The sequence below is a fragment of the Muscardinus avellanarius genome, assembly GCF_963383645.1.
Source record: "Muscardinus avellanarius genome assembly, chromosome: 15".
In the NCBI taxonomy this organism is placed as follows: domain Eukaryota; kingdom Metazoa; phylum Chordata; class Mammalia; order Rodentia; family Gliridae; genus Muscardinus; species Muscardinus avellanarius.
Genome location: NC_137801.1, coordinates 61,715,312 through 61,739,404, shown reverse-complemented (window position 1 = coordinate 61,739,404; position 24,093 = coordinate 61,715,312). Strand labels below are relative to the sequence as shown.

Below are 24,093 nucleotides of genomic sequence, written 5' to 3'. Positions count from 1 at the left end.
TTGTAAAACCCAAGACAGAGTTTGTTGGGACACTGTCATTAGGATTCTAAAAAAAATAATTATAGTATGAAAACTTGTCCAGCATTGTTTATAAAAGGCAGAAACAACTCAAAAGCTCACCAAGTGATGACGGGACGTACAAAATGCTACGTATTGCTCAGCTACACAAATGAATGAAGTACCCATAACGCAGGCTACAATGCAGATGAACCTTGAAAACATTATGTGAAGTAAAAGAAGCCAGTCACAAAAGAGGACATATTACATGACCACATTTTTGTGAAATATCCAAAAGAGGCGAAGTTAGAGCCTGAAAGTAGATGGGTGGTTGTCAGGAGTTGATGGAGAAGAAGACGTACGTATGTGGAGATAATAACAAAAGGGCACAGGATTTCCTTTTGTAAATTGGCAAAAACGTTCTAATGTTGACAGTGGAGACGGTTGTGCGACTCTGTGGACATACTAACAACCACCGAATCGTGCGCTTTATGTGGGTGAATTGTATGATTTGCAAATTATATCTCAATAAAGCTGTTAAAAAGAAATGCATATTGGTGGAAAGGAAGAAGCAATGGATTAGGAATCAGTCCTATCCCTGCCTCTAATTAGCAGCGAGTAGTCTAACATCATCTGCTGAGCCTCATCTGTCAAATGATGCATAAATTCCCACCCAGGATTTGTATTCTCTGGCTCTGTTGCCCAGGGCTTCTGAAATTTTAATCCATTCTCTTTTTTGCTATACTTTAAAAAAATCACATATTCCCTTGTTATTTGCAATTTCAAAAGAAACAGCTTGACTAAAAACAATATTTAAGTCTCAATGTGCCGTTTTATTACCAAATTCACTTAGAATGATTCTGATATGTCTCTTCTGGTCTCTCCTTCCCAACCCCTATTTGGCCTTGAGAGTGGGGAAGCTCTGCCATATCCTATCATACTTTCCTTTCTGTAAACAATATTGCCAGGTGACCAGCCGTGGGGGCTGAGATCTTACATCTTTTGGACAGGTACAATTCTTTCCCTTGGTTTTCTCAACATCCCATACCTCCTGCCCTTCCAAGTACATATGAACTCTGACCCAAGCAAGGGATCAAATAAAGTCAACCACAGCAGATGTTCCAGTGATACAGGCCAGCAAAACCCTTGTACCGGACCACAGTCTTCAACACTGTTGCCTTACACTTGATTCGGCATCCTAGAGTAAAAATACTGAAAACTTAAATATATATTACTTAATCACATGGTGTGTTTGACTTTAGACTGCTCTGGAAAACAAAATAATGCCTACTAGAATTTAGCCAGATCTCACCAATGACAAAATATTCATTTCCTTCCTTCCTTCCTTTCTTCCTTTCTTTCTTTCTTTCTTTCTTTCTTTCTTTCTTTCTTTCTTTCTTTTTTCTAATGGTATTAAGGATTGAACCCAGGGGCATTCTACCACTGAATTACATCCCAGCATCTCAGCCTATATTAAACACACACACACACACACACACACACACACACACACACACGTTTGAATCAGGGTTGCATTAAGTTGCTGAGGGCCTCACTAAGCCGCTGAGGCTGACCTCGAACCTGTGATCTTCCTGTCTCAGCCTTTCCAGTACTGGGATTATGGGTGTGTATCACTGTACTCAGCTACAACACTCATTTTTGAGCTAGGCAACATTTAGGAACCAAGACCAATAAACCCTAGGGGCCTGACAGAGATCATGTGTTTGAGAAAGGAAATATTTTCTCCTCTTCAGTGATAGGATCTAATCTCGTAGACATTGGTTGGTGAAGAGGATATAAAGGGAAAAGGGAGCTCTCAAGAATGTCCCAGCAGATTAAGATTTTTGTTGTTTATTTGTCAATTTCCGTGTGTCAAGAGCATGATAGTTAATAATTTTTCTTATTAACGGGTTTTTGGAAGAGCTTTGTAAGATTAAAAATAAAACAGAGAAGAAAACCCATCAATGATTATGTGAGCACTGGAGAGAGAAACCCTGGCCAGGCTGCTAAAGCAACCACGGCTCATGTTGTTGGAGGTGCCTTTTCTTTTTTTCTAATGTCTTCTTTCTCCTTAAAAAAATAAAGAAAGTTGGGCAGGGTGGCACATGCCTGCAATCCCAGCACTTGGGAGGCTGAGACAGGAGGATCACAGGTTCAAAGACAGCCTCACCGACACAGCGGGACTCTCAGCAACCCAGAGAGACCCTGTTTCAAAGCAAAAAGTAAAAAGGGCCGGGAGTATAACTTGAAGACAGAATGCCCCTGGGTTCAATCTCTAGTAACACACACACACACACACACACACACACACACAAAAAAAAAAAAAAAAAAAAAAAACCAATTACAAATGAAACAGAAGATGGCCCTGAGTCTTGACACAAAGCACTGGGCATTCGGACTGCTGCAGACCATATCCCAGGCAACACTGGCCCTAGGAGGCACATTCTCCCCGAGTCCCTGGCTCCACTCCATTGTTGAGAAAACTGTTTTATTGGTAAGAAGGCAATGTATGCTGCATTTCTTAATATTTCGGTCTGACTTCTTAGCCACTCAAATATGCTGTTCGTTTTCTGTAGGTGCAGCCTGAAGCAAGAAGTCGATGTAATGGAGAGGAGAGAGAGTCTCGCTGGGCTCAGCTCAGAGTTTCTTTGCTTAATGGTTAATCACCCAGCACCAGCCTCAGCAACTGTTGACACAAAATAGGTGCTGATCAGGTCTGTGCAGGCAGAAAATACCAGAAAGGCAAACTATATGTAAACACACTTAAGACAGATTTGACAAGAATAGACCTAAGCCTGACTTGCTAGGAAACAACCAACTTCTGAAACCTCTGGGCCTCAGCTGAGTCTGCTCCCTGAGTTCCTTCCAGAAGACAAAGAGTAACACTTAAAAAGGAAAATACGTTTACAGAAGACAGTTCGTGATTCACACAGTGTGAGTTTCAAATCTGCTCCTACATGCGGGATTTATGTAATGCAATGCAGATCCTCCACGTATACCTGGAGTGGAGCCAAATGAAAGAAAGAAAAGGAGGAAAAAAAAGTGTGGGCACACAACCACATTTCAAAAAGTTATTTCTCCTGACCTATAAAACTCAGGCAAAGAAGCAAATGGATAATGCTTAAACAGTCTTTTAATCTTATCTAACTGACACCTGACAACCCATTACTTATAGATTATTAATGCACCCACTAAAAAGTTTGTCATGTACAAAATTACTAGAGAAAAAGATTGAATGCCTGAGGAAAAAAACAAATTTTGCTCTACAATAACTTCAGAAATTTCAAGCCTATTATCTGTCATGCCCTTCACAGACTCACAGCACACTGCTCAAAACAACTGATTTATCTTTATTATGAACCCTAAAATGACAGCGCACATGTTTTTCATGTCTTGCGATAATGTTTAATTCCATCTAGTTTTTTATTTTACTGTTCGTGATTTGTTTATTTAAAAGGAGGAAAAGTAGCAACTTTTAAATGAATTGTCCTGTTTGTCTCTTTATCAAAGTACGCTCCCCTCCCCCATTTCTTTGGTAGAGTTGGCATTAGATCAGCTCTAGAATATTCTCCTTCCCCCTCTTTGAGATATATTATTTCACAGTCTAGAAGAGGCCAGACAGTGCTGACCAGCGAGTCCTACTTGAACACTTTATTTATTTATTTGTTTATTTATTTATTCATTCATTCGTGATACTGTGGGTTGAACCCAGGGGTATTCTATCTCTAAGCTTCACCCCCAGCCCTATTTTTATTGTCTTTATTTTGAAATGGGGTCTCCCTAAGTTGCAGAGGGCCTCACTAAGTTGCCGAGGCTGTCCTATAACCTGCGATCCTTCTGTCTCAGCCTCCCAAGTAGTGGGATTACAGACATGTGCCAGCACACTGGGCTACTTGAACATTTTAGAGAAAGCTGTCGCTTCCTGGAGATGAATGGGGCTTAAGCAAGAAAAGGTATCTGCCTGGAGTGAGGTAGGGAAGGCAGATGGGATGCTTTGACTCCAGCATCCCCTGCATATCCCCCCCCCCCCTTCTCCCTGACTGGCCCTGTGTCAATTCAGGGAGTCACAAGGTTTACTGGAGAACTGCCGCTTTGCCACCTGTGGGTGGGACGTGGTCAAGCTCCACCTGGACCACGCTGGCTCTCAGCCCCTTGCCCCCGTGCTTTTTTTCCCAGGACACTGAAGTTGAGTCTTGCTCCATCAGGTTGCACGCTCTCGGGGGTTCTTTCCATTTCTCTGACCAGACACTTGTGCCCAGACACTGTGAAACTCAAATTGAGCTTAACGAGGAGGTAGAACAAGGCTTGCTGACCCACATCCTGCACTGCCTTCAGGGCCAACCGCCCAGCTGCTGGTTTAACTGCTTTGAAAGGAATCGTAGCTCTTCTGAAGCTTTGTGCCCATGACTGACCTGCCTCCCAACCTGCCCCACTCTGAGGCTCCATGGAAGCCCAGGTCTAGGCAAGTGGTCCTGAAACACCTCCCAGGCTGCCCTGGCTTTCGGCTTCAGGCATTGCACCGTTTCTGATCCTCCTGGATTCAGATCTGGAAATGACCTCCAGTTGCTGGCTGGAGCAGAGTTGGTGGTTCCATGAATTGCATCTGAAATTTCCTAAATCCACCAGCTCCCCAGGCCCCAGAATGCCCTGTTTCTCCTCTCGCTTGGGCTCAGGGGCCCACGGTGGGAGGAAGAGGCAGGGCTTCCCATCTTGCTCAGTAGGCCCACACCTACCCCTTCCTAAAAAGTTTTCATCTTTAACAGTGTTAAGACTGTGGTTTTGCACAGTGGAGAGAAGCTGAATAAACTTACAGGGTGAAACTTACAGCCAAGTATCCAGAATAGTCCTCGGAGTCATTTTCAAAGAGGATTGTTTGCTGGAAATTTAAAAAAATCTGCAGATAAAAGCAGTGTCTTTTGAACTCCCAAAACTTTCTATCATGACAATACCTGAAGCTTTCTAAATTCACAGCTCATGTCCCCACGAGCTCTTTACTCAGCTCTCCTAATAATACCCTGCCTGGCGTCCGGCCAGCCCTGTCTCCGGCAATATGCAAGCTAAACATTTTTTGACTGATTTCAATATTTTCTTATGAGCAACCAGACAGTATTTTATCTAGTGAGTATTACTGATTGCTATAATCTAAACCCAGAGTAAGTGCCTGTAAAGGTAATATTATTAGAATTGACACTCAAGGTGAAAAGCACAGCAATTAACCGAGGCTGGAAGAACAACAGTACATTCTGCAACGTGCTGGGAGTTATTCTATTTATATTTCTTCTTCTTTTTAAAACATGATACTTGTTACTCCATTGATCCATTAGGAAATCTCCTTTAAATGGGGGTTACCCTTCAATTCTCGAGGGAGAAAGTCAAACCACCTGTTTAATAAAATTACTTTTCTGTGTGTGAAGTTGTAACATCCCTAGGTGATTTTTAAGCAAGGAAAATCACTCTGCAGTAGCTCTTCCATTTTGTAGTAGAACAGCAAACAAGTGACCCAGGGCTTCTTGTATTTGCACCAGAGTGTGTGTGTGTGTGTGTGTGTGTGTGTGTGTGTGTGTGTGTGTATGTGTGTGTACATGCATGCCTGTGTGTGTTTTACATCTGCTTTCCCTGCTTTTGTGTCATGCCTCTGTTTAGCTTTATTGACAAAACAATCTGTGCCTAATGTTTAAACAACATCTGTAAAATGCATTATTAAATTATGCTGGAAGAAAAAGCAGAACAATTCCATGAAACCCTGTGACCCCTATTGATTTTTAGATCACAGAAGTTGAAAGGATAATTTGTGAATGTTTTAACATTTACATCTAAGCAGGCACTTGTATTTATGGAACCTTTGATGATTTATAAAAGTATTTGCTACATGATGACCATGACTCAGAAGGAAACTTGACCTTTTAACTGTTGAATCTGTTTATTATAATAAGAGATCAGATTATTGAAAAATAAGTTTACATTTTTTACCTGCCAATGGCATAAATCTCTAAGGATAACATACTTTTATCCCTACTAGTAATAAATGGAAGACAGACATGGTGGCGTAAACCTGTAATCCCAGTACTTGGGAGTCTGAGACAGGAGGATCACAGGTTCAAAGACAGCCTCAGCAACATATCAAGACTCAGCAACCTAGAAAGATCCTGCTTCAAAAACAAAATATAAAATAGGATCAGGGGTAAAGCTCAGAGTTGGAATGCCCTGGGCTCAATTTTTCAATTTTTTGAGACACAAAAATTTTAATTTTTAGTACCACAAGAAAATTTCAATTTTTAGTGTCACAAAAAAAGGAAAAGAAAAAAGAAAGGAAGGAAGATGAAAGGAAGGAAGAAAAAGGGGGAGGGTGACTGATGCGTGAATGAATGAACTAACTAGCAAAATCTGATATGTACCCTAAATCTGAGAACTGTAGGAAGGGACAGCTCTGAACAGCATCATATCAGATGTTAAGAGGCTGCCATGGAATTTTACAGGCCTTTTGATGGAGAGAGATTTTTCCCTCTATCTACATACTATATTTTGCATAGACTATATATATTGTGCCTAAAACCTGTATGTTGTCTTCTCAGAGCATAAGGGGATAATCATTTAATATCAAGCCTTACTAGGAAGGTGCTTGGGTAAAAAGGAGTAAACAAAGAAACTATAAAATGTATTCACTGCAGCCTAAGCTACAACTCTGCCGGGACAGGCTGTGTCTAAGGTGTCCAGCAAGGACAGACACAATCAGAAGGCGGAAGTTTCCATCACTGGGAATTTCCAGGTCTGTAACACTGGATTGAAAACATATAAGGGAGTTTTTATTTGTCTATTCTATACTCATGTTTTCAATATAAAAAATGAACTTTATCTAGTCAGAAGAAAAAAGAGCAAGTATTGACTTTGTATGTTTTCTTTGAAGTTCTACCGAAATTTTCAGATACCCAACTAACCACCTATATCTCAGAATTTAAGGTGTTTCTACTTAAATGACGAACTATTCAGCACATTGTTTTTACTGCTGATATAGCACAGGTGTTTGTCATAACCACAACAACGAAAAAACAAAGAATCAAAACCCTAAAGTGCTATTATTTACTATTCTTGGATAAAATTATATTTAGGAGTGAGGAGGAAAAGGGAAAAGAGAAAACATAATTTTATGATGCATGTTATACTTCAAAATGATGCTTTATGTCTAAGTTTACCACAACATACAAGACTGAAAGACTGAACTATTTAGGCAATTAGTTTTGGAAGATGATAGTTTTGGAAAATATTCAGTTACCTAGATAAATTATATAACTTAGGTAATTTTTTTTTTTTTTTTTTTTTTTTTTTTTTTTTTTTGCGGTACTGAGGATGAAACCCAGGGACATTCTACCTCCGAGCTACAACCTCAGCCCTAATTTTATTCTTTATTTTGAAACAGGGTCTCACTGAGTTGCAAAGAGCCTCACTAAGTAACTGAGACTGTCCTCGAACCGTGATCCTCAGAAAATATATAGGCACAACTTGGCCTACAATGTTTCATCTAGTGAGTTTTCTATTCCATTCTAGAGCCAAGTGTCATAAGTATGGATGCCAATACTGTGTATGTGTGGAGGGGGTACTAAGAACTGAACCCAGAAGCATTTTGCTACCAAGCTGTACCCCCAATTAAAAAAAAAAATATTTGGAAATGGGTCTTCCTAGGTTGGTGAAAGTCTCACTAATTTTCTAATGCTCATCTTTAACCTGCAATTATCTTATCTCAGCCACCCAAGTACTGGGATTACAGGCATGTACCACCATGTCCAGCTAGATGACAATCATTTTTTTAATTAGTTACTTAATTAATTTATTTTGGTAGTATTAGGGATTGAACCCAGAGGCTTTTTACCTCAGAGTTGTGCCCTCAGCCCTCTTTTATTTTTCTTTTGTAAAGAGGGTCTCATTAAGTTGTGGCAGACCCCATGAGGTTGCTGAGGCCGGCTTCAAACCTGTGATCTTCCTGTCTCAGCCTCCCAAGTACTGAGATTACAGGCGTGCGCCACATCAGGCTTAGGTGCCAATCATTTTCAGATGTCTTCTCTGTTTTTATTCTGACACATAGGCCAAATATGAGTTAACACAATTACTCTTTCTTTCATATTTTCTCTTAATTAATAAAATATTTCTTCTTCTTTTACACTGAAATTCTCTTTTGCTCCTTTTACCCCTCAAATCCCATTTGCTTCAGCCTTAGTCCACTTCACTAGCATATATCCCTTATGTTAATTAGAGAGGTATAAAATTATTTCAGCAATGGAGCAAAAGAACTGTTACGATGTGAGAGATTTTTTTGTTTCATTTTTCAGTCAAAGCTTAATATAGAGCTGCACCAGCCAGGGTTTCTATGACAAGCTAGCCACTCGACATGAGTTTGTATTTTTCACTTACATATTGCATATTTCAATACACTATGTTGCTGCCAGTAATTATGACTGATCTACACCCAACCTGCCCTTCAGCAGTTTGTGAAATCTCTTCAACAGTGACTCAGAGTTCATACAAAAATGTACATGTGTGTTAACAAGTTTCAGAGAATCCAAGAAGGAAGACACAAATTTATGGAAGTCGTGGCTAAATGAAATAAAGGAGAAGTGCTAAAACACCGATGATCATTTTAAAAAATTATTATTTCTAGAGCCGGGTGTGGTGGTGCATGCTTGTAATCCCCGCGCTTGGGAGGCTGAGACAGGAGGATGGCACGGGTTCGAAGCCAGCCTCAGCTGCTTAGTGAGGCTCTCAGCAACTTAGTGAGACTCTGTTTCCAAATAAAGTATAAAATAGGTCTGGGAGTATAGCCCGGAGGTAGAAAGCCTTTGGGTTCCACCCCCAGTACTACCAAAAAAAAAAAAAAAATGTTTACGAACTTTCAGAAGAGCTTCATCTAATTTTTTTTATTACAAAAAAATAACAAGGACACCACTCCATAGTCTCTCTGCTTTCCAATAGGCCAGAGTTTAAGATTCTCTGACATCTTTGATTTAAAATGGTGCCATCTGGGTGTCCCCAATTTTTGCACCATATTTCTCCCTCAAAGCCCAAAGGAAAATAAACCTATTACCAGCTTCTTAAAAAGAGAGAAGATTTGGATGAAAATGAATAAATTACTAAAAGCTCAAGCCAAACACGGGAATGCCATTATTCATTAAACCTAAGGAAAAGCAATTTCTTCAATATCTTTTAGCAACTTTAGGGACATCCTGTACAGCAAGGTCATTCAGGGTTGAAACAATCGCCAAATGCAAAGCAGTAAAGTATAAGCAAGAGCCACTTTCAAGAGCAGGATGGACTAGAAGGGAGAACATGGTACAGCACCCTGTGCCCGGTAAGCAGAGAATTGTGCTATCCCAAATAACCGAGTAAAAGTGATTGAAATCAGGGACATTCTACCCCTGAACTATACCCCCCCACCCAATTTTATTTTTTGCTTCGAATCAGGGTCTCTCTAAGTTGCTGGGGGGTTTGTTAAGTTGCTGAGGCTGGCCTTGAACTTATGATCCTCCTGCCTCAGCCTCCCAAGTACTGGTATTACAGACATGAGCCACTGTGCAGGGCAATTTATAAGTTATATACTAGTGCTGAATTGGATATCAGTGTGGAGTTTGAGTCTGCATTTAGGGCCGGGGTGTAGCTAGCTGTCCCTAGGTCTGATCCCAGTACTGCAAAAGTAAGTTAAAGTCTGCGTAGACTTTGAAAAACTATTGTATAGTGAGCACTACAGCTGTCTTAAAGGTCCTTTTCCCCCCTCCTAATTATAAAACTGAGAAAGTCCAATTGTGAGCACAGTGGCTCTCCGTTAGAGATTGTGCATACAACTAGGAAAACAATGATAGAGATCTATATTGCCTCGTGTCACAGGAATCCTTACTACCCCTGCAATCACAAGCAATATCCCATAAGATGGCTTGCCTGTAGAAAGCAACTTGTACCGGCATTCATTTATTCTCTGGTAACTATGTTTATGAATGGAGTTTGCTAGCAACAGAGAGGAGGAAGAGAGATGGCATGTGTGATAGATCACCTGAACTGCAGCTCTTCAGCGTTTCTTAATTAGGGAGCTCACCCTACCACTCCTTTACCCCCAAAGCAGAATGTTTCCTGGGGAAAGGCCATGTTTGCACAACCCCCATTGTCCTGAGACCGCCTCTCCATCAGGTTAGGTTTAAAACTATGAGTTGAGGTGCATGTATAAAATCGACAGCCTCCTCTATCATATTATCCAGGACCTTTGAAAGACTGAGTCCAAATATTCAATATTAACAGTCTTGAAAATGAAAATACGATCACAGGTAAAAAGAAGCAAAGAAATCACCACCATCACCACCACCAACAACAACAAAAACCTCAGCAGCATCACAACTCTTGGTAACCCATTTAGATGTAGAATGCCTTTGGCTGGCTCGCTCTCCACTGGCTCAGAGGCTGTACAAATTGATCTCTCAGGGCTGCGGTAAGGTCATAGAAATTGATAACACTTACAAGCAATGCTTATGTGAGTCTGTCTGTGTCTTGCAGATAGTGCACTTTGTAAATTAATCCTCCAAAGGCAAATATATTGTAAGTAGTTTGTTATCTCTAAAATACTAAATTGAAGAATACACGGGATTATATTGACAGAAATTACATTTTCTGTAATGGGGTTTAATATATCTGAAATCTCTCCCAAAGGCTCCCTGGCTCACTAACAGAGAAGGGTCTGTTCATGTAGGTGCAATGGACATCAAGAACAAATTTATTCACCAAAATGGATTAGGCCATGTAATCAGAGATTCTCTATTATTAATCTTTGACACTTATTGAACAGAAAGAAATACTTCTGTCTGCAAACTGCTATTCCCAGTTCTCCCCTTCCCCCGACCAGGCTTTGGGCCTTTTCTGGATTTTACTTCAAAGAAGATAAGGTTTCGTCATCATAAACACTAATCTAAAAATATTAGGACAATTAATTAGATACACTTAGTATTGGGGGAGATTGGATTTCGATACCCTTCAAATATGACACTAGCTCTTGGTGATTATTTGAAACCTGGCTTTCAGCACATTCACAAAAGGTAATAAATCATCCTTTCTCAAAGCCTCGTTGCCACATCACTGTACATGAAGACAAAATATTGTTGGCTGATATTTAGTATCTAATCCCAGCCTCACCACAAGTCAGGACTTTACATTTTATTTAGAAATGGTATTGCACAGCCCCGAAGTACATCAGGTTTTGAATAGCTTCTATGTAGCTACACAATTTTTCCTTTTCAGTATTCAGGGGATACACATACAGAGATGACCACTCTTTTTCTTTTTTTTACTGTAAGTGTCATTGACCTTATTCTTACTGTTCTTCAATAAACACCACCATGTAAGTGTTAAATTCAAGGAAGAAAATGATAATGGAAGACCACTCTTGAAAGCGTAACTCTAACAATCTAAAAGATATAGGTTATTCAATTAATTGAAAACTGATTGGTGTGATGGTGGATTTGGTGTGTGTGTGGTATTGGGGATGGAACCCAGGGGCATTCTACTTCTAAGCTACGCCCCCAGCCCTATTTGTATTGTTTATTTTAAAACAGAGTCTCACTGAGTTGCAGAGGGTTTCACTAAGTAGCTAAGGCTGGCTGCGAACCATGATCCTGTTTCAGCTTCTCAGATGCCAGGATTACAAGGGTGAACCACCACGCCTGGCTCAGATTTTTTTTTTTTTTTTGTAGACAATAGGATGATACTACTCTATGGATTGTCCTAAAGAGAAACAGAGCATAAACAAAAACAAAGACATCAACAACAACAACAACAAAAAAAAGAGTGATTCATTATGAGGGCCATAGTGAAGGTGAATTAAACACAGATATGCATAAAACCTGTCAATGTATAAAGAAGGTGGAAGGCAACTTTATGTTTTCTTTTCCATACTAGGAAGTATTATCACATATTAGTCAACAGTTTTTCACCTTAGGATCAACAAGTCCCAGGGAGAGCAACAGCCATTGGGTGTGGCTTCTTAATGCAAAACAGTAGCTGCAGGTTGCCAGAGGGGGAAGCAGACTGTGTATAAACACAGAGCCAAATTGCTTACCAATTGTTCACTTGAAGGATGGTGAGTCCTGTATCTTGTGCCAGCTGCTTTTTCTGTTCTTCAGAAGGGTAAGGGTGCTGAAAGAGAATAAAAACGCTAAGTGTGCATCAGGAAATATTTAGGCCATTTTGTCAATAACCCAAGTGTCTACCGAAGTCCATAATTAAAGGTAAAAATGCTGAGGTGTGTCACTCTTATTAATGGAATACTACATCATCTAATTAATGGCAGTAAAAGACAAGCCAATTACAAAGATTAGTGAAGTGTATAAACAGCTATACTTAGGATACTTGCAGAACCTTGATACTGAGTTTATCCTTTAACAAGTTTATGTTTGTTGCAAAAGCAGAAAGTTGAGGGTGATCCTCACTCTATTTTACAGGACTAAAATAAAGATAAGAGTTTTTTTAACCATATAAAAGTTTTTCATCCTTGTTTTCTCTTTTCATTAAAACATGGACTTTTAGAGAACCATTCTGATCAACCATCTCAGCCGAGGTTCCCATCACTCGAGTGCAACATTCTCCCTCCAAAACACCATATTGGCGATACAAATAGCAAAATTAAAGTGGGTATATTTTGTTTAAGCCACTCTTCATTTTAGCTCTTTGGCCAAGCACAAACAAACAAAATCCAATATGTCTGAATGTGACCACATGCTGGGATTCTGAGCATAGGCCAATATAAGGCCAAAGACCAGGATGTTTTGTGTGCTAAGAACAGTCTCAGCTAGATTTATCATGGTAAAGTGGATAAAATTACAGGATTAAATAATAAAATGAATTTTGTACCTTTTTATGAGAATGTTTGGAATTCTACTATAATTAGTTTGGGCAGAAACACCTTTTGTTGAATAATTGAGTATATCTAAATCTAAAGCCTGGGACAGCAGCGAAGAATGTGGCTTCCAACAGTGGAGATACTGGCTGGCTTGAAACATGACTTCCCTTTAAATTCTCTCAAGATAAAATTATTCTGAGAGTCAACCCTCTATTATATTATGAATGGTAGAGGGCATCCCCCAACCCTCAATTTAACTATCTGTGCCATGGAAAGTAAATTTCTAGTCTATTGAATACTAATTAACATAGCTTTTAATCTCATTAATAATGTCTGATTGAATGCTAAAAAGGCTTGTTAATGACCACTTTGGTGCTCTTATATGTAAGTTTAAATATGTTCTATATCTGTACACATGGGATTCGTTTGTACAGAGTAGAGAAATAGCAATTTTTCCCTTAAGCATTGTCTTTGATTGTCACTTAATCAATAAATACACAATTAGAATAAGGCTTTACTTTCATGGAATATAGTGCCTTTCTCTAAAGAGCTCCAAGTATATTACGGACAGGATGGTAATTAATCCCCATTATATCCCTCTGAGTGGCACAAATGGAATCTATCATCTCTCTTGTTTTACAGGTGAGAAAACTGACCAGGGGAAGGGCTGACCAGCCACAGGCATGGGTCAGTGAGATTTCCTCCTCTCATCCCCATCAATGTCCCCTGTTCACATACCTCCCGAGGACTGGAATGTCCACAAGACTAGCCACCATCCAGCCCCATCCAGCCCCATTCAGCCCCATACAGCCGCCATCTACTTATCTTCCGGTCCCATCCCCTTTGTGGATTCTGTTGCCTTCTCATCCTTGTCCCACCCTTTTGCACGGCCACACCACCCTTCTTTCCGTTTCTCCAACACACTGAGCATCTTCCAGTCCCTCAGACACCTGCTCCAGTGTTACTATCAGGGTTCAGCTCAAAGGTCAGGCTTTACCCTGCCCACTCCCCATCCTACCGCATCATCTCACATCAATCCTTTCCTTATTTGCCTAATAGCAAGCAGCTGTCTCTAAAATATGTGTTTTAATGATTCGTTTCCTTGTGGGGAAGACTCTTCCAACACATTACCAACTGCAAACATCTCACCTGCCTTATTAACCATTCTCAGAGCCCAGACTAGCATATAACAGAAAATCAGTAAATATCTCTGCCAAAAAAAAAAAGTAGAGCTATAACTTATCAAGGTGCACAGATACTTTCCACTCAGGTGCAATGCCAAAACCGGTAATAAAATTCCCTTCAAAACCCACAGAAAATATAAACAATCCAATTTGATATCATGATATTACTTTGTTTCATTCCTAAAAGTAGTGTTGACCCACTCTTTTCAAATAAAAGTATACAAACCTCATAATAGGCTAAGATTATAGATGACAATGACCCTACTCAATTTAATACCAGGCAGTGAGGCCAAAATCTCACTATTGGATACTGAGCTAAAAGCTACCCATTATTCTCAGGTTTAAAACATAACTCCTACTTGTGTAAAGGTGTGTCACACAACACAACCAATGACTCTCTTATCTTATGAACAGAACCCTGAATTATACTTGAAATATAGTAGTTCTATGTCCACATCAGTTGAGTGCTAGTATATAATGCAAATGACCATATTAGATACAGTCAATGATGCTGCATCTTATTATCTATGCAACTTTGAACAACGGACAACTTTTGGAGCCCTTAGCTTTGTCATGGGGAAGCCCTAGGACTCACTAAAGTTAAGGGTTATTCATGCTTACAGTTCTTCCAGTAGTACCCAATAAGAATTATAAAGTAAATTTTGAAATATGCAAAATTTCACACCCAGCTGTTGACACATTTGCCACACCAAGTTGTGAACATGTACACAGCCCACTTCTGAGCTATAACATTTTCTGTAATTCTGTTTGCTTCCCGTTTCCCATGGAAATCTCTTGCAGTGATTTTTCAATAGAATTAATGAACATGTCAACAGTCCCTCTTCAGTACAGTTAGATAGCAACACCTTTTGCCCTGTCTTGTTAGTTGTGTCTTAATGTTATGACCAGAACTGGATAAAACTTAATATTTATGCCATTGATCTTTAGTTACTCTGAAAATTGAGAGTTGTCACAGTAATTTATTTGTCCTGTGTTTTCCAGAGTATTTTTGCATGCCCATTTGTGAGCAAGTTTTACATACATCCTGATAATGCAACTGGAATTCACATTTTATTTATGCAAGTCGTGTCAGAAAAATTCTCTTTGGATCATTAGACTCATCAAAGAGCGGCAACATGGCTCTCAAAATTTTAGTGCAAATTTCAGCTGTTTCTTCACATCATGTAGTTTCTGATTTTATAATTTAAATATCATAAAATTAGGAAGGCCTTTTTTGCCACTGTCACTTTTCATGTGATCTGATTTTAAGTAATTGGAACAAACCGTGTCTAATTTCACGCAGCATAATTGGTAGGCAGCCTCAAGCTATGGAGACCCAGTACTTTGTCTCTGTTACACAATTTTCAGTTGTTCAGGATAGTTATATGTCTGTCTGTCTGTATGTATATACTATACTATAAAGAAATAAATGAGCCTGGGCAAAAATATGCCACAACAATTTGTCCATCATTAAGGGCGGAACAAAGGTATCAACAGAATTCCTACACCTTTGTCTATGATAGGTCAAATGAATATTTTGGGTTTTTTTTCTACTGCGGTTCTTGGCCTTGGTGTTCCACAAACTTTCAGTTCCTTCGAAAAAATCTATAATTGCTAGAATCACATGAAAGTCATGACGTCATGTAGCTAATCCACAAAAATTCACGAAACTTTTAAACTGAAACCCAGTCAGTTTAAAGAGCTCAGATCCTATGCAACTTTACCAGATAAGATTTTTGTTGACAAGTATGAGTTATTTCTTTGTAGATAAAAAAAAATGACTTGACAAAAACCCAACATGCCACAGGCAAGGCTGCTGGAAAAACACCCAAAGCCCTGTTCCGTTCCACCCTCAGGGCTAGTGAGGCCACACTATGTCAGCCAGCAAAGGTAGACGTCATTTTGCAAGAAATAAAGAGCAATCCCTGTCTAGTGTCATTTTAGGGAGAAAAGGGGAAACTCATTCCCGAACTATTGCAACTAAGGGTCTCCGGTGGTCACCCCTCCCCATTTTCCTGAAGACCTTTGCTTTATTACCTCTAAATGACAAGGACACTCGTTGAAAAAAGATCAGTAGGTTCTTGTGAAGCTAAGACTGATTGTGCTGGCTTGATACACCAATCAAACTAATCACTTTGGGATATCAAAGCAAATTTGACCAGAGTCCAATAGACAGTGAGGGAGACCTCCCCTTTGTTGTGCCCATTAGCCTCCTGCCATTATCTCTTAAAAGCTTAATTATTTGCAAACAATTGATCAAGATGGGAATTTGAGAAAGGATATGTAAGGGCCACTGGGAGACCTGCAAGGCATTAAGAGAGCAAACAAAATTACCTTTAGATCTTACAATAAGAATTAACGATTGAGAGGGGAGAGCCAGGCATCTCGGTAGCTGCAAGGGCTCGGTCTTGAGTGTTTCCCATTTGATCTGCATTAACACCTCAGGAATGAGGGAAGCCATAAAACAGCGATTATGTATGGGGAAAGCTGACCCTCCCAGCCAGCATTTAACCTAAACGCACGTGTCAGGCTGGTTTCACTGGAGAGAGAAGGGATGCTGGACTCAGAGGGAAAATAAGTGGCCTATGGGCAATGTAACCCTGGGTAAAAGGAAGAACTCACAAAATGACCATAGTTTCCATAATCAAAACTCTGACTTCTCAACCAGCCGCCACTCCTGGTGTATTTCTTGATCTGCAGGGTGACCTCTAATAATAATCCTGTATAGAGAGTGATCGCCCAGCAGCCCCATCAGAACTTACAATGATCCATAGAGTATGCATCCTGCTTAATGGAAGGAGCTAAAAGAATTTTGAAAAGGACCTAATAATTATTTGGGAGGGGGTTGTACTGGAGATGAATCCCAAGGGCATTCTACCTCCCAGCTACACCTCCAGCCCTTTTTATTTTTTTGATTTTGAAACAGGGTCTTGCTAAGTTGCCAAGAGTCTCCCATGGTTGCTTGAGGCTGGTCTCAAAACCGTGATCCTCCTGTCTCAGCCTCCCAAGTACTCAGATTATAGGGAAGCACTGCCTTCCCTGGCTTAAAATTAAGTTTATGTGTAAGTTAAGTCTGAACTGACAATTTACCATCCACAAGGAATAGAAAAAGAAAGGAAGACAACGGCAACTTTAAAGAAAGCTATCTCAGTGTTGTACAAACTTTTATTAAGGTTGGCACGGCAGAGGAGGCACTGATGCTGGCTATCTGGTATGTGGAGCTTCCAATACCTTTGGAAGAAAATGTATTTATATTAGCAGTCAAGCAGACTTTTGCAGATGAGCATCAATGGGAAATGAGAGAAACCTGACGGTCCACGCAGATGGAAAACGTCCAGCCCTATATCTTAACAACGTCCTCAGCCAAATGTACTTCTTTCATCAAAGGGTCCGCCCTGGCTGCATATGTGGATGCCTGGGCTGCAATGAACTTTATCTTATCTACCCTGGTAACCAAGTTTCAATAACGTCTCCTCCCTCGCCATCCTGCCCACTCTAACAGTACATTGTAATGGCAGCAGAAATTTGAAAATAATCCTGTACAGAGCTCGCCGGTGAGATAATGGAAGGCCACGCTGCCCCTTCTCAAGCCTCAGATTAGTAATTTCTTGTGACACAGAAGTGCCTCCATCCCGAAACTGCCAAACAGCTATAACAAAGCAATAGAGGTGGAAGCAATTTTCAAGCAAAATGTTACATGCTATACTTTAAAAGGTATGGGAATCGGCACCGGAGGAGCCGATCTAACAGGAGGAATTATGGCAACTGTCCAATATAAGCCTTATCAAGGCAATGTTCTGTTGCTTGGCTGAATATGTTAGAAGAACAATTTCAGAACTTCTTTTTATCCTTTTTCCTCTAGCCCTCTGCCTCCTCCACAGCTAAGTTTAATGCATTAATATAAGTTGACCTTGAGCTAAACTCTGGTATGTGATGGAGAGATACTCCCTTTAAAGAAAAAAAAAATTTACCATATGGCTTTTAACCATTAGGTCTCTGTGCTCTTTTCAAATTTCAGAGCTTTTGTTGCTGATGGAATACTGAGGATCAAAACTGAAATAGTAGCTATATATTTGAGCTCTAGAAAGATAGGCGGAAATAGGCAAACCAAATATATTTGTTTAACCTAATTTTGGTGTGGATTTTTTTCTCCTACCAAAACTTCTCTCTCACTCCAGACTCGCAGCCATTTTCCCCTTCTGCACTGACTATGAATAGCCTACACTGTGACAATTACATTGATCTAGGATACTTTTTTTTTCCTTTAAGAAAATCCATAATGCTTCCCTATTGTCTTTCAGCTTTATGAATTAGTTTTACTGTTTCCGTGAATGCTTTTTTGTCTCCTGACTGCACATTATCAAAGAGACACTTTGTGCCTCGAATTTGCATTACAAAAGCAGAGTAGAGTGCAGGAGGAGAACGCAGCCTGAATGCACAGCAGTGGAGTCCCGCGTCCCCACACAGGCTGCAAGCCAAAGAAGAACCCGGGGCAGCAGTGTCCCAGGGTCCACGCTGGCCAAGAAGCCAGAGACGCTGGGGGCACAGGCAACTCGGGCACCGAATTTTGACCTTGCCTTCTTGATTCTCCATCACCACCACCCAGGTCGCCTAGCTGCTCAGACTAGCTGTGCTCAGTGTATCGTTTAGCACTTGCTTTTTCTGAAGGCAAATGCGGTTATTCTGTAGACAATCCCTCCGGCTTCTGGTACATCCAACCACGATTGAAGTTGCCAGTAGAGGTGTGCTGGTAGGAGAGTCAAGTAGGAATCTGTAGACTAGATCTTATCCCATGAAGATGACATAGGTGTGGAAGGAAAAGTGGAATGCTGGATAATATTTCATCATAATCTTTGTTTTTCATACTAAGGAGACCAGATTTATAATACACAGAAGGAAAAACTACTTTATAGCCAATTATAAGGGGCCAATAATAAAATGTCTTATCTGCTTCAATGAGTTTATCTCCCAGACTCTTCTAAATGTAAATTAAATATAAAATCATCACACTAATTAAGGTGACAGATATTAAGGGATTTCAAAGTTCTTTGTATTTGGGAATTTTTAGCTAGTTGCTTGAATGTCTATAAGTATAATGATGTTTTTGATCTATTCTTCATTAGCTATATGAATGATACAGGAGTATTTTTAAGCATATGCATAAAACACATAAAATGTAAGACTAAATTAGCAATTATTTATATCTTCTTTCTAACAGTATTAAAAGCCATGAAGGGTGCTAATATTATTTTGAACAGTTATGATTATTAATGAACTCCCTGAATATTGATTCTCTCAGTAGAAGGCCATGGTTATAAAAGGAAACAAACAGAACAATAACAACAAAAAAGACAATTAAAAAAAATAATGGGGGTAGAGATGGGAGAAGGAAAAAAGAGAAAACTCATGTTTACTTTTAGTTGTCCTTTCTGAATTATTTTAAATATCTCATTTGAATTCTTAGTGTTTGTCAGTATAACAAACACAAGACAGGCACTTTCTCCTGTGCTCCTGGTCCCCCTCCTTTTCATGGATGGGAAAGCTGGGCAGCAATTAGACCAAAAACCAAGCCCAAGGGCTCACAGGTACTTGGTGCTGATGACAGGTCTGTCCTCAGTTTCCCCGACCTGGCTACACTCCCACTGATGGGGGTTTCTCCATTACCCTTTTTCCTCAAAAAAAAAAATTAGAACAAAGTTATTAGGTGGGGTGTGCAGTGGAGAGAGAGAGAGAGAGAGAGAGAGAGAGAGAGAGAGAGAGAGAGAGAGAGCGCGCGCGAGGGCTCTATCTCCCTACCCAGCACCCTGGCCTCAACACCCACCACTTTTGCTCTGGGGGTGAAGTTGCAGAGGCAGCCTTCGGGGAGAAGTTAGCTCACCAGGACTTTCCTCACATTCTTTCTTGGGCATCCGGCCAAAGGGGCTTTATTAATAGTAGTTTACCAGTATTAGTAAGAGCGTAAGAGTGTAGTGATCAGAGCGTGCATTAGGATAAGAGCAGGTATCAGGCATTATTCCAAAGACTTCACAGGTGAGCATTCTTACAAAAGCATCAGAGGGAGGTATAGCTATTATACCCATTTTATAGATGGGGGAACTTGTGTGCAAGAAGGACAAATGGCTTTCTCAAGTTTAAGTCGTAGAGTTGGGGTTTGAAATTTGGTGGTAACATACAAGTTGGGGAAATTCCCTGCCACAGTACTTTGTCTTTTATAGGATGGAAAGAGCAATCCTACTCAATCCTGAGGAGTTAATCATGAATATGTGTGATGATTACTCCCCATTAGATAAAGAAACTATTATCTTAACATGTATATGTATCTTTTACCTCTCAACTCAGTTCTGTTAATGGTAGCAAAAGTAGATCTTGCTATGAGATAGAAAACTCAATGCAAACTACTGTGTCCATCATTTTACTAGTGTTTGTAGCATTGCTCACAAACAGAGGAATGATGATGGGTTATATGCAAGAACACCCCTAAGGATCATAGAATCAAATGCCTGCTACTCCATACAACCACACTGCAATATGCCTTAAATTGTCTGCTTTGAAATAAATTGGTGCGTGTGTGTGTTTTTCCAATTACTTTCATTTCTTGCATGATTCTTAATCAAATATGAGTTAAATTACATTCAAAAGCATTTCATTTTCGTAGACTACTAATAAAAACACGCCAATGCTATTCCCATTTATGATGCAACCAGACTCCTTCTGTGCCCAATAAATATTTGTTGTATGAATGAATGAGTGTTATTGAACATAGAGGCATCCCCGAATCCATAGCTAGCATCTGTAAGTAGATTACTTCAGATGAATGTCAGAAAACCAGCAGCCTCATTTCAACAATTATTCATCCTTCTCACTCAATTCTGCTACTCCCCAAACAGTTCGGGTTTTGCTTGCTTTGACACTTACGTGGCATTGACTCTGTAGAGACACTTTTCTCACTGCTTCAGGTAGTCTTCCACTTAAACCTTATTCACGTCTAAGAAGCAAGCATTCTTACTCCTATTTTGCACAAGAAACTGAGGCACAGAATCTAATTTACTTGCAAGTAGGAAGGAGCTAGGTTCTGATACTGAGAAGCCAGCTCCACTGTGCACGCTCTTAATCACTCTGGCCTTCTGCATTTCCTTCTTAGCAGCAGTGTATAATTCCTCCCAATCCACTCTAGGTGCTAGCTGGGTTTTGTCTGTCTGTCTGTCTGTCTGTTGCCAAAGTTCGCTTCTCATTGTGCAACTCCAGTGTGATAAAACTCAAGTTCCCTGTCTTTCTCAGCACCCAGCCCCAAACTAAAGAAAGCTCAGAGCAGACTGTCAGCATGAGGCTCTTGCCCACAAATGCCACTTTAACAAGTACGACAGAACAACAGCATATCATACTGGACCACTTTTCTGGAAGCAAAGTTCATGACTGATTTATTCAATAGACTCCAATAAAGAATCCTTTTCAAACTACATATACAGCTCATCTCTTCTATTTCAGAGAGCAGGCTGGCTGAAAGGAGACCCCTCACCAACCAGAAGAACACTTTTCCACATTAAGAATCAAAGTGAAAGGGTTTTGAAGCCTTTAAGAGAAAAGCAAAGAAGATGAAATACTATCAGACCAATCTGTCATAGGTCTATTGATGGTCATCATTGTTGTTTTTACAGAGGCCTTGTCTGGCATTAAGTATTCAGGAAAAAATCTTTGTATAAAGTATAAAGTATCCTTACGTTAGAAGCAAAACAGTACATTTGGTGAGAGGTTGTTGTTGTTGGTTTTTTTTTTTTTTTTTTTTTAAAGAGACAGAGATCAAGAGGGATGGAGAACTGGTGCCGCTCCCAATACGACTCAAGACCCCTGGAACTGGTGCTCATTCTCTACTGCTAATTTTCCCACTTAAATTACAGTGATGGTGTAGCCTCATCTCATTAGAGATCATTGTCCCCAGTAGACAGTTGTGTTTATGGGGGACTCTGGCTGATCCACACCTGCTGATCAGGTTGCTATGTGATCAAGGCTGCATACAAACAGCAGACTCGAGCTTGCTGGACTGCAACTGATGAGCCCGGGCTAATTCAGGGGTGATTATGTAGTTTACTGGACCACTAAACCTCTTTAAGCTTGTAATTACTGCCTATTTGAGTAAAGAACATTCAAAAGCAATTCAGTGCATCATGCCTGCCACAGCTGGAAGCAGGCTGCCAGCAGTCTGTGGGGACATTAAAATCTACAGGGACGTGGATTGAAGCCCAGCTAGCAGACACTCTGGAGTGGCGTTCACAGCCAAATCTGTGCACATTCCTGCTCACCTCTTCTGACCAAGCTTACCATTAAAGGTGCAATGAAAACTATAGAACAGCCATTAAGATGACAAATAACAGAATGGAATGGTGCAAAGTACATTTTAATGGTTTCCCCCTCTTTGTAAAGGTAAAATTTTAAAAGTCTTTTCACAATGCCAGAGAAAGAGTTTTATATAGCACACACTGCTGAGATGCACCGTGCGCTTTTTCCAAGTTGCATCCAAAAAAAAGATACCAACTTGAAAACGACATCCCACCTTTTATGTCAGTATAAAAGAACTGGAATATGTAGACAGTGCCGATGTGTTCCACCCACTCAGCTGCCGTGTTTATAACCTTAGCAGAGAAAATATTGTTTAGCTCCTTGATTGACATTTTCTAAAATCACATGTGTAGATTTTTGCAGCTAGTGAATTAAAATGCCTCTCAGATACCTGGGTGAAATTTACTTTCAAGAGCCAGAGAAGATTTCAGAAAGAAAATATCAGTATTTATCAATGTTCTCTCTCTCTCTCTCTCTCTCTCTCTCTCTCTCTCTCTCTCTTTTTTTTTTTTTTTAGTTGCTGTCACCTTAACAACTGCAGTTCTTTTGTATAACGAAAGTGTAAAACACACTTTGCACTGCTACGGGTATAATTATTACTTGTCTCTAAGTAACAACAACAACAAAAAAGACTGAAACTTAATGAAGGGGGATTAAGTTAATTTCTTTTTTAGCTAACAGTTTCCTGTCTCTTAAAATGCAGACTTTGGTGTACATAATGTTCAGGGAGGGAAAATTAAGCTTTTTATTTCACTAAAATCTCTACTTTGGAATATTGATATTAAAATATAAAGATGATGTTTATTCTTTTAAAGTATGTAAATTTGGTATTAAATAAAGCCACAGAAATCCTCTCTGACTACGTATCCAAAGTCCACAGATCCAGGGGGTTTCTGTGTTATCTAGACACCACCGTCATTAATATTCATTAGATGGGCCTGCTTGCATTTTTATAAGCTGTGAGAGACTAGCAAAAGAAACAATCAGAATTCTTTAACACACAGGCATTATCAAGTCAACATATGCCAAATAGCAGAACACCCAGATCTGAAGTTAAGATTCAAGCGCAATTTACCTTTTCTAAGCTATTTTTCATAAAAACTCTTTCCCCTTTCCCCATTATAGCATAAACTATTTAATTATCCCTATTATCTGTAGCATACACTTCAATTTTTAATTTAAGATATTATTCAGCACTATATTCTATTGTAGTTAACATCAAAACTCTTATCTTGCAATCAAACTGAAGAGAATTTGCCCTTAGGAGAGATGAAAAAGGAGAAAAAGACCTAAAAAGTTGAAGTTGTTTTAGTAATAAGATTAACCTTTATCTTTATGAACCTTCTTAAGCAAACCCTTTCTAAGTCCTGAAAGCATTTATTGATGTGAATTCACTGTCTGTCTCCAGAGCGGATTATAGATGAGAAGAGACTTAGTCAAAATTTGGGCAAATTCCCAGTATTTGCTTCCCAAATTATGCTTTCTCGCTCAATTCAGGATAACTGGATGAGGAAGTGCTAGCACAGATGTGGACTTATTTCTGAGGGGTTATCACCTCTCCCTCATGGAGCATGTCAGATGAGTGGGAGAAAGATTTTAATCTATCCCAAGGAAGATGAACAAATAAGGTTGGCAAAAGTAAAAGTATTCAAACAAAGTTAGCCAGTGTGCCAGTGTGGCCTTTTTTTTTTTAAGACTAAGTTTAGGTGATTCCTT

General features: G+C 39.7%; 1 protein-coding gene across 2 annotated transcripts in view; it reads right to left on the bottom strand.

The window, feature by feature from the left end:
- MEIS1 (Meis homeobox 1) overlaps window positions 1-24,093 on the bottom strand; it is a gene marked incomplete at its 3' end in the record, with an annotated part of 150,968 nt that overhangs the window by 15,638 nt on the left and 111,237 nt on the right. For both annotated transcript variants that reach the window (XM_080711147.1, XM_080711148.1), the window contains one exon: window positions 12,080-12,156. In XM_080711147.1, coding sequence (XP_080567273.1) covers window positions 12,080-12,156 — 77 coding nt within the window. The remainder of the gene's footprint in view (window positions 1-12,079; window positions 12,157-24,093) is intronic.